Here is an 11,785-nt window from a genome sequence, read left to right on the forward strand (position 1 = left end):
AAAATGCAAAGCAGTTTCACTGAAAGCTGAAATAGAAGTTATGAATGTGTATTAGTACATTTATTTTCAAAGGTAATTGAAATATGTAGAACATTTCTTAAAATAAATAACTGTTATTATTACCTCAGTCTCTATCAAAACACGCTATCAACACATTGTCCGATTCCTCTTCATAGGGAAGTAAGCAAGTCCTAGCCGGGCTCTCTACTAATGAAATAAGTGACGGCGTTCTATCAATAGACAGGACTATCCCTTCTGTAAGTGATAATTCAGATAAGCTTTCTGACTCCGCATCAGGTAAAGAACCAGAGGTTTCCTGAGCCTGGGGGTGTACACGATTCCTCCCGATCTTTTTAATGCGTGACCACGCGTCTCTCATTCTAGTCAGCAGACCTTTCCTAGGTGGACGGGCTTGGCATGCTTCTGTATCAGGTTTTTCAATGTAAACGTTTACACGATTTCTTTTTCTCAGGCGTCTAAAAAAGTTCATAAACCTGCGAGGTCTGTTTTCCGGTTCCATTGTTGTTGAGATAATAGAAACGGGACTATTGTGACGTCATAGTCACATGACGTCACTGTGGATAATAGGATATCCAATCATCTCTCACATTTTCTTATTATGAAAGGAAAAAAAAAAGTCGACCTGTTGTTTCAAATTTTCTTTTTTTGCGGCTGCTAATCCTGTGTAAATATTTGGGATAAGATTGGTGCTTATTTATGAAAATTTCCGTGTGCATGTACTTATACGAATTCCTAAAGACTTCCTGTATTCGCCATTAACATGATCGAATAGCGGGTTTCTTTAGCATTTGCTTGATCAAAGCATGTCGATTATTTTTGCGGACAAAAGATTCCATGCTGTTGCAAGAGATGAAATTCAGATTTAAAATGAATTTCAGTACGTTAAGAGTTTTTGAGTAAAAAATATAACAATACAAAATGAACTACGTAAAGTTTAAAAATAGGTTGATCGTTTTTTTTACCCCTTGTTCTCCATATTAATAAACAAGGGTGCAAATTTAGCGATTAGAATTTAAGCAGGCTAAAACAAATCTGCTAAAGTAAGCTGAAGTTAGCTCCCCGCCAATAAAAAATCACTTTATGGCATTTTCCCTTCCTTTTATTTCCATGTCAATTTTTTTGGATCAGCTAATTTTTTGCTGACTGCCCCCCCCCACCCCCCTCTTTCAAAAGAAAAATACGAGTTTGTTTGAAACAGTATGCTCTGAACTGGCTACACGTTTTCTTAATTAAAAAAAAAGATATAACTGAGAAAGTATGAAATTCATAACCAAAACAAAGTCATTCAAACTCCACAATGCAAATAAAATATTTTTTTCAAATAAAACTTATAGCTTTATTAACAATATAAAGCAGGTAACAAAAAACCAAATATAAATATTAAAACTCGCAAAAGTTCACATCAGGCAAATAAAACAATTCCAAAAAAAGTGAGATTCCATGTGAAGTAAAAATTGAGATTCCATTGCGTTAATTTGTTGATCATGAGATTGCTTTCTCTAGCGGGACTTGAGTCCAGAGTCCTTACACAATTAACACTAGAGTTTACATTTTTATCCTTTGTTCTGGTTTTTCTGAGGGAGCTAGGAAATCAAACATGGCCTTGCACATTCCCGGAAGATCAAGTGTATGTTTCCATCCCCAATCTGTGCGTGCGTTACTGTCATCAAAACGTTTAGGCCAGGTGTCGGCTGCAAATTACAAGAAGAATTATAGTAATTGTCTCTAAAATGCATTTATCTTAAACTGAATTAAAGTGAAACAATTCACGGAGTGGCTACCTATGTCTTGTCGTCCATCAATTTCATACGTCACTTTTAGTTCCGGTACGTGTTTTCGGACTTCTTCCACAATCTCGCCGGGTGTAAAACTCATTGCAGTCACATTATAGGTCCTCATTTTCAGCTTCGAGTCGGGAGTTTCCATGAATTCCACGACTGATCTCAAACAATCGTCTATGAACATCATCGGAAGTCTTGTGTCCTCGCGTAGATAGCATTTAAAGTGGCCGGTTTTCAGAGCGTCATGGAAGATCTTGACAGCGTAATCTAAAAGAATGAAAAAAATGTCATTTGTTTGTAAAGCTACCAATTAGATTATTTAAAGGAGAAACAGAAAAATTTAGTTTAAAACGTACCCGTGGTGCCACCCCCAGGGTTTGTGTCAGCTGATATGATTCCAGGAAATCGTAAACTTCGGAAGTCCATACCAAACTTGTGATAATAATACTGAAAAATATAGACTTTTTTTTTTTTTATAAAGTATACACAAATTCTCAAGGAACTCGTAAGCTGAAAGAGCTTGTTTCCAGTCCTTTTGATTCATTTAAAAAATAAGTTCCAAACAAATTCTCGGGAACTCTTTAAAAAACTATCAGAGTAGTGCCTAGTGGGGAAAAGAATTACCTCGCCCATCAGTTCAGCATGAACCTTGGAGACCCCATAAATTGTTCTTGGGCGTTGAATACACAGGTCAGGAGTGGGATCGCGTGGTGAATCTGGACCAAAGGCCCCTATAAATGATACAGATATGTAATTAATAAATTGTTAAAAATAAACTGTTAATTAGTGAAGGAATTGGCAAGGAAGTGGACACACGATCTGCCTACCGATAGTACTTGGCACAAATATTTTAAGTCTGTACTGTTTGGCTAACTCCAGTACATTATGGAGACCCTCAATGTTGACTCGCATGGCCAGTGGGACATTGTTTTCTCCTATAGCACTAAGCAGTGCACTAAAGTGAATGATCCAGTCAATGTTGTAGTTAACAATCAGTTCCTGTAGCTTCTTAAAGTCCAAAATATCGGCAAAAACATAGGGACCTAGTCAAGAAAAAGCTAAACTTTTGATAATATGTTGTTGCTTTTCAAAGTCAATATATCGGCAAAAATATATGGACCTAGTCCAGAAAAAGAATCATGAATGGTATGGTCAAAGAAAATCTATTGGAATTCCCATGGGTACCAATTGCGCCCCGTTATTATCAGACCTATTTTTGTATTCATATGAAGCAGAAATTATGCAAAATCTTATGCATGAAAAGAAGAAAACACTTGCTGTGGCCTTCAACTCGACATTTAGATATATCGACGACGTGTTGTCAATTAATAATGGTTATTTCCATTCTATGCCGATATCATATATCCTGGTGACCTTGAGATAAAAGATACCATAGAGTTTGACACAACTGTTTCATATTTAGATATTTCATTTTAAGAATAAGACGTCAATGGTAATTTAACAACCAAGCTTTATGATAAATATGATTACTTTAACTTTTCAATCGTCAACTTCCCTTACTTATGCAGCAATATCCTTTTATCACCTGAGTTTATATATCTCAGTTGAGCATGCTCTATGTATGAATAATTTCAAAAATGAGGTTAATTATTGACAATCAAGTTGATGAAACAAGAATATCAGCAGTTTCGTTTAAAGTCAACATCTCGTACGTTCTATGGTCGATACAATGACCTTGTCAGCAAATACAATTTATCATTGAGTCATACTGACGTTTTTCATACTAATTGTTAGTGCATTATTTAAACACTGAATTGACGACGGATTTTCCCGTTATTTCGCGATCATGACAAAGAGCACACGGCAGGTGTGACCGGTCGGAAGGAGATGCTCAGTCCTCCATGGCACCTGATCCCACCTCCTGGTGTTTTGGAGGTCCGTGTTTGCTCTGCTCCTGTTTTTGTATTATTTTATGCATTTTTGACCTTGAATGCTGTTTGTTATCTGTATATGTTTCTTTTAAAAGATTCTCGCTGAATAAAAGATTTTTTTGTTTTATTTAAAAAATGTAACAGAATAATACAAAGTGCATATATCTGTAGCCAATATAACATTATAAAAGAACACTCACCGCTTTCCGAAACTTCCTTTGATGGTTTGAGGATGTCGGACATTATTACGTTATTCCGACCATAACGTTGTCTGTAAACAAAAAGATTTTTTTTAAATACATGTATGTATCGCATTTCCGATTGTATTGAAATGTTACTTAAAAAAACTGGCCTAATAGAGAGGTTAAGCAGATGACCGTGTACGTCTACGTGTACGTGTAGCTAGGGAAATCCCCTAATTTAATGCGATTTACATCATCAGTTTTGCATACCGATGAATTCTACAAGTTGTACACAACGTGTAGATTCGCAAGTACACGTAGGTGAGAACTTGTACTTCTTAAACTTAAACTACAGAATATATATTTTTCAGCCGGTGTTAGGTATGAAGTTGAGAATTTATTACGTACATCCAATGCATCTTTTTTATTTCAAGTCATAGATTTACTTGACACAAATGGATTGTAAAGTGCCTTACTGAAATGACGTTTTACACGTACCGGTACACGTGCAGTTTGTTAAACAGAACACGATGACAGTTACGCGTACGTGTAAAATCACTTCTAGGTTTACACGTACAAGTAGACGTACACGGTCAAATGCTTAACCTCTCTATTATCAAGCCAAAAACAGTTATATTAAATCTATACTTTAGGCCCGAATCTTTTATACCTTAAAATCTTTGTTAGAAACATTAAATGTATACAGAAAAAAATCTACCGACCTCATTACTTTGGCAAGTCCAGTCCCCAACTGCCCAAGGCTTCCTGAAAAAAAAAACATACGGATCGTAAGAAGAAAATACACAAAGTATAAATGCAAACGACACTTTAAGCATACATAATACATATTAGGCAATTTTTTCATCCATTGCATCGATTCTCATCAAACTAAATCTAAAACATTCATTTGCCAAATTGGAGGGGGGTGTGAATGTCAAGTAAAAAAAAATTATCTATCGTAAACATAAAAATTCTTAATTTTGAAAATAATATCTTAGATCTAGGATTACTTCTTATGGTAACTACCTGTAATTAGAACGTTAGGATGCTCATTTTTGTCTTTGACCCCTGGTGCGCCACTGACACCGTTGTACTGGCGAACAAAACTTGCCCGCGGGACACAGCTACGCAACAAATTCCTGACGGGCAGTCCACTCATTCCAACAAACCCTTCAGGTAAAATGACAAAAAGAAAGCAAAATGCACTTAAACGTGGCGTGCCTTTTCAAGAAGTATTTGCTCTTTTAAAATGCACTTAAAATTCATAATTTAACATTCATTATTAATCGCGTTCTTCCCTTTAGTGTGCAGCATATTGACACGTACGATTTTTTGTCAGTGTCTTGGTCGATGTCGTTGTGCAAATTGAGACGACAAATTAACTAATTTGTCATGTGTCAAATGAATCAAAACGCATTTATACATTGTAAAGTATACACATTTAACCCCAAACCCCAAAATTACAAACACCCAGAAATAGAAAATTTTCACAATGTCGACTCGTTATTCATCAGACTCGGAATCTTTTAAACTTCCCATCCAAACTTGAAAATAATATTTGGATGTCATTGTATCGACCATAGAACGTACGAGATGTTGGAGGTTAAAAGATAACACTTTTCTTACTATTTTTGTAGGGTCTCTGTTTCCAAAGGGGGATGGGGGTCCAAAGGTTTTTTTTCCATTCTGAAAATTTAAGAGGGACCGCCACCCTCCCTCTAGATCCGCCCATGGACAAGAGTCACAAGACCCATTTGTTCGCTAGTTTTAACGATTTTCAAGGATCAAAAGTATTAATCTACTAAATTCATTCATGGTTGAGGGAGTATATGGTTGAGTGGAACCGATTTTTTCCCCTGTGACACACGTGTTTAGTAGGAATTGGTGAAACAACCAGGGCATACAGTAACATATTGACTTTTAATCTACGCAATGATCGGACTAGGAATGTTCACATTTAAAAATAAAAACACTTATAAGTGCTTAGTGTTACAAATTGACATATTTGTTTAATTTTTTATCGTTCAGAATTATCGAAATATCATGAATAATCTGTATGTATACTTGTACTGAAATGTAAACACTATGTATCTTTAAAATCTCAATATTAATCACGTTCTTCTTCAAAAAGCAATACAGTGATTGATTTTATGAAGTTCCTTGTCACGGTCTAGACTTGTTCCGTTCCTAATAATTACCTACAGTGTACACACGGACATTCTGATAAAATGACGGCATTCCCGAGGCAGTAAAGAATAAAAATTCTACATAATATATACTTTTCATAACCTATAAAAATATATTCTTTACATTACAACATATGACACGACCTTTTGACCTCATCAGTACACTAATCGTTTAAAAACATCGTGCAATATGTCGCGTTGTTCTGTGGATTTGTATCATAACTGTGTGTTGGATTTTAGTCCTATATGAAATCGCTTTTATAAGTCAAAATATACCGCAATATTAACTTTCGGGATGATATCAAATGATAAGACTTACCTGGGTATTCTCTATTTGGTTATGTTTCCTAATAAACCTCGTGTACTGGGGGCTTGTCTTCGCCAGCCAATCACATTGTTGAGCTCATGGCAAAGTGTACACATCCGGTTTTGCTGTGACGTGTGTATTTTAATTGTTGAATGAAATGTTCCTTTTATAGTTTATCAACATGACAAGTGGAAATCCGTTTATTTGATTTGTTGCAATTTAATGCATCAATCTATTTGTGTAATATTTTTACTACATTACTACACTGGATACGTCCTGCCGTGATAACATTAGTATACAATCAATATTTTTCATCCTCACCGCAATGAAAGTTGATATGGCTGAGATGCAATTTAAGTATTTATAATATATTTGATAAATACATTTAGTCTATGATTAAAAAAAAAATTCTAAAAATCTAGAGAAGTATGGTCTTCAATATCTTGGCGTTTTATTGAACAATAGGGTTGTTGGAACGATGCGATATTGATCGCTAAACTTACAGGGCAGACTTTAATTTATTTTGACAACTCATGACGAAGGATGCAAGTCAAACTCCAAGCTCAAAAGATGAAAAAAAAATGATTACACCCAAATTAATAAAAGCTTAAATCTTTTTTTTTAAATTCTGACACCGATTCTAATATATCGCTTTACAACATTTATGATTTTTCTGTAAAAAAATGATGAGAGAGAGAGAGAGAGAGAAAGGGTAGATAATATAATGCCCTATTCACACAGAGAGTTTAATTCGCAGTAAATTAATGCGAAGTAAACTAATGCGAATTAAAAATTTCTTCTGAGAGAGAGAGAGAGAGAAAGTGGATACACATTTTGATGATTAACAACATTTTCCTTAGTTTTTCACTCAAAAATAGCACAAGTACCTATAGCTGACCACCAACAAGTCGCATTTGACTAAATTTTGCCATAACTCAGAATTTAATCTTGTCACAAGGACAACAGTAAAATAATTTTAATATTAGTAAAATGTCTTTGATGGAGGAATGGACATCTATAAAACTTATCAATATTCCTCATTCATTTGGTTGTTTCTTTTATATATTGTGAATTAATGCCTGTACATAGATATTTTTCTGTTTTTCAATAAAATCTAGAAAATGTAATTAAGCATTGACGAACATTTGATGATAGAAAAGATTAAATTTTACATAAGGATGTAGATTCAAGCTTATTCACAACATAGCTCTGGGGTAGATGGAGGCCACAATAAAAGATAACATACAAGGAAAAAATGGAAAAAATCCTTTTAACAGATTTTTTGGTCTTGATTAGTCATATTTACATTGAAACATTCTCAGTTTATGTACTAGTATAGATTCTATTCGTTTTTTTTTAAATCATGCATGGGTAGTTTTTCAATGGAATTTGTAGAAATAATTGATTTCAAGAGTACCAGGACCACACCGAATTATACAAGTACAAGTATACATATTCCAGCATTTCTGATTTGTATAGACGAACGTTTTTCCCTTCAAGATAGATCCTGTTATGGTTGGTGTGCTTTCATGTATATTGAAGAAAGGGGTGGGGTGGGGGAGGGTGCTACAAGTATTTCTTTCCTGAACAGATACACCGTAGATCTTGCTTCTAAAGTAAAAGCATTGTTGTAGCAACGATATGGAGTAGGTAGTTTCCATTTTTGAACAGATGGGACAACGTGACCATTTATTTCTCCAACGCCCATACATATTCACATAAAAGTTTCTACATGCTTTCGTTTCAAATTCAAATTACATGTTCCAAATGATCTCCATAAATTCTACAACAAATGAAGTTGCTACTTGAAATTTGTATATAACCTTGTCACATATTTTTGCATAGACACTCATTTGAAGGTCCATTATCTTTTTAAGCTCACTCAATATCTGTGGTCTAGGATTGTAGACCCTGTTCCTGAAGAACATCCCCCAGAAATTAGCCCAAAATTGAGATGATGCAGAGGTCAAACTCTTTCCTCGCATTACTTATTGAAAGAAGTACACTGTAATTGTATACTGATTACTTCAAATCATATTGAAAAGTTCATTATATGCTGAAAATGTTGATATTGCCAAAATAAATTTCTGAAAATATCTATCAGACACTTTTCTCAGATGTTCGCTACACGAAGAGTCTCGACTTCACCATTAAAATCTCCACTACTTAAAGTCTTTTTGGCTTCCTGGAATACTGTGTCATTTATCACATATTGTCCGTCCCTGTCCTTTAACCTTGTTATTATCCTTCTGATAAGCATGCTAGAAAGCTTCTATTTTCTTTTGAAAATTTATTTCATGAACTTGTGAATGAATGGAATGAATATTGGCGACATGATTTGAAAAAAAAAAACAGCTTTACAATTCAGCACTGAGTGTATGTAAAATGATATAAAAGTAGAAATATGTTAAGTAAGAAAAATAATCAGATCTCAAAATGTAACATTTATTATGAAACACCCTGTATTTCATTGATATCCGTACTTATTAATATTTCTTATCATTTCAATCACATGCTTAAAACGCCTTTGGTTGATAGGAATAACATGCGCCGAAGTCAAAATCAGTGAAGGTTTTTTTTAAGTACAGTGATCACAAAATTTCTCCATTTGCTTCGTATCCCCATAAATAAGTAGGTGTAAGTGCTTTTGAACGTCTGCTACAAGTTGTAAATTTAACAGAACTAGTATACTTTGTATACACCTTCTGGTTCCCGGCCGTGGTCCTCTAGTATCTAGCTCCGATAAATAAGATTGCATGAATCTATGAGATGTATGTCTCTCGACTTCAATAAACTGAACTGAATCACGTACGACTTGGAGGAGAGGGGGTCTAAAGCACCTTAATGTGATCTTCCATTTCCAAATCAAACTAAACCAGGTTAAACTGTAGATGAACAATTAACATATATTTCTCTTCTCAGGAAGATCCAAGCGATTCCCCTCTCCCCTTCCTTCCTGTATTTGTACATGTCGCTGACAAATGTTCAGTATACAGCCCATGTCATTTCTACTGTTTACGAGTAAAAGGAAAATTTTAAATGAAGTCAAAAGTTTCAAACAACAATACTTTATTAGAACATATTTAACTGTTTTAATATGATTTAAAAATTCGCTGATGCAAAGTTCATGGGCGCTCTGGCTCAATACTTCATCTTCTGTATCTACGGCTCTGTGATGCTTTGTGAGCTTGGCTCTCCATGCTGTTCAGTCTGAAATCAAATTTAGAAATGTAAATAATTTACTCATATAACTCATCAAATTACAAGAATGATCACTGTTTATTCATTTTTAAGGCATCTGTACCTAAAACAAAAATACGGAGTAAAATAATAGTACCTGATGCTGAACATATCAGTGTGGAAGTTCAGCCACTTGCTTAAATTTTTCTGTTCCTGGGATAGAGCGCTCAACTTCAAATCTATAATAGAAAAGTAATATTATAAGTCGTTTGCTTGATTTTAAAATCCCAATGCTTTATAAATAAGCTAATGATTAGTATTATATATTTTTTTTACTTATAGGGATTCCTTTGGGTGAGAGCTGAGGTGTACTTACCTAATGGTTTCTCGGCTTCTTCGGCATCGTTCATCAGAGCTGTTAAAGCCAGTCTCATCTGCACATTCTCTGAAAATGTAATAAAAGAAAAATTAAACATATAACCCTCTTCTAATTGTATTCTTTTGTGGTTCAAATAAAATATGAAATGCCACCGTAAAATGGCAAATGCAAAGACAGTACATAGAAAATTAAACAAAATTCACCTTCTGCAAGTCCGTCTGTCTGTCTGTCTGTCTGTCTGTCTGTCCCTGTAAACCAAAATGTACAGTTTTGTCTGATTTCAATATAACTTGGCACACAAGTGTCTGTCTGTCTGTAACGGTGTTGTCTGTTCTGCCATTTCCAATATAACTTGGCACACAAGTCTATAGTTCTCCTCAGTTTTTTGAGGTCTTGCATTGCAGTGTTGAATTGACGAACAAACTGAACACAACCAACAAACGAAACAACAAAGAGCAGAAAGGCCAGAAAGAAGAGCAGATCTGTTGCCGAGAAGAAAGACAGAGCAGCAGCAGAAGTAGTTGTGGTAAAGCTGTGGCACACAAGTAGACTACACTAAGATATATAATTCTCTCAGTGTTGCTGTTGTTACTTAAAAAAGAAATTTTTTTGAAATACATTTAAAATGAGCGACAGAGAGTTAATAACAAGAGAATTAGAAAGTCGATAGAGACAGAATGCTAGAACACGAACACAACGAAACATAGAAACATTGAATAAAAATTCTAGTAAGCAACTTACCCCTAGTGTGGCACCCATCTCTTTACTAAATTGGCATACATCACAACCCAATCTATATACAAAACAATATGCGTTGCTATGGACGCTCTTTTGTAAAGCAATAAAAATTGAGGTTATTTATCAAATTTTTCTTTATCAATAATAGATTTTAAATTACTTACTTATACATGTCTAGATGCAGGGCACGGCCTGTTGATGAAAGAAATGTGCCAAGAATGGCGGAAGATTGAATGAGCTTGGAGGTTTCCATTTTGCGTCCTTCCTTCGCAATGCGTTGAAAGCAACTGATGCTGATCCTAGAGCTCTCGTGCTTATATCCTTTTTTAGGGAATATACTTGCTACTGATTGGCTCAGTTTTGCTCGTGCTAATTGGTTCTCCAAAAGTGAGTCATCCAATGAGCGAAGAGCGCTAAAACGTTGTACCCACGTCAAAAAACAACATGGGGGTTGGTTTTGTGCTTCATGCTAGATACAATGTTTTGTAAATAATGGTTAGTTTTTACAAATTCAACAAGTTTGAATGCATTATTTAAAATCATTTATTGGTCTTTTCTTAAAATATACGTGTGGATTAATCAAACATCATGCTTCTATCTATTATGCTTCATAAAACAACGTCTGAAGTTGCCCAAAACATGTTTTTGCCATATTTAGGAAATTTTTGTGTAAGCCTAATAAATTACCATAAAATTTTGTGGTATAAATTTATTAAATACAGCTTGTAAAACAATATTATACAAAAATTTTAAACTTTTTATGCAAAATATTTTGATAAATATCATATTGTTCAAACATGGAAGAACACAAGTGTTACATGAAGCTTGAACTTGATGTCGGAATCACAATAAGCCAGTTACTTTCTTAAAAAATAAATTACTTAAGCCAGACGTGTCCTTTGAATAAAGGGAGTAAAAATCCTTGTGCACAAGTTCAAAATTTGGTGTATTTATGTAAAAATCCGTTTTCAGTGTTTTGTTTACAAACGCGCTACTATGACGTCATGTTAATACCATTCTGGCGGGAAAATGTAGGCCTATGTGGTGGACATCCTTGTTAGTTGTACTTCAAAAAGGTCAAGCGATATTGTTATCGACCGAAAATTATCAAAATGGAGC

The 11,785-nt window shown here is 34.6% G+C and overlaps 1 protein-coding gene and 1 long non-coding RNA gene across 2 annotated transcripts; both read right to left on the reverse strand.

Moving 5' to 3' along the window:
• Positions 1–1,355: 1,355 nt before the first annotated feature.
• Positions 1,356–6,491, reverse strand: LOC134262377 (L-threonine 3-dehydrogenase, mitochondrial-like). Its single transcript, XM_062744755.1, has 9 exons — positions 6,382–6,491; positions 4,903–5,046; positions 4,599–4,641; positions 3,895–3,965; positions 2,630–2,845; positions 2,427–2,533; positions 2,159–2,249; positions 1,803–2,069; positions 1,356–1,712 (listed from the first exon to the last, which is right to left on the reverse strand). The coding sequence occupies exons 2-9, from the start codon at positions 5,033–5,035 to the stop codon at positions 1,567–1,569; spliced, it is 1,074 nt and encodes a 357-aa protein (XP_062600739.1). The 5' UTR covers positions 5,036–5,046; positions 6,382–6,491; the 3' UTR covers positions 1,356–1,566.
• Positions 6,492–9,421: 2,930 nt separating this feature from the next.
• On the reverse strand, positions 9,422–11,127 carry LOC134262367 (uncharacterized). Its single transcript, XR_009991003.1, has 5 exons — positions 10,831–11,127; positions 10,670–10,721; positions 9,926–9,994; positions 9,707–9,788; positions 9,422–9,579 (listed from the first exon to the last, which is right to left on the reverse strand). It is a non-coding gene; the product is annotated as an uncharacterized LOC134262367 (long non-coding RNA).
• Positions 11,128–11,785: the final 658 nt, after the last annotated feature.

Source organism: Saccostrea cucullata, unplaced genomic scaffold, assembly GCF_032062105.1.
Source record: "Saccostrea cucullata isolate Sc308-1 unplaced genomic scaffold, CSIRO_AGI_Scuc_v1 ctg544, whole genome shotgun sequence".
Taxonomy (NCBI): Eukaryota; Metazoa; Mollusca; class Bivalvia; order Ostreida; family Ostreidae; genus Saccostrea; species Saccostrea cuccullata.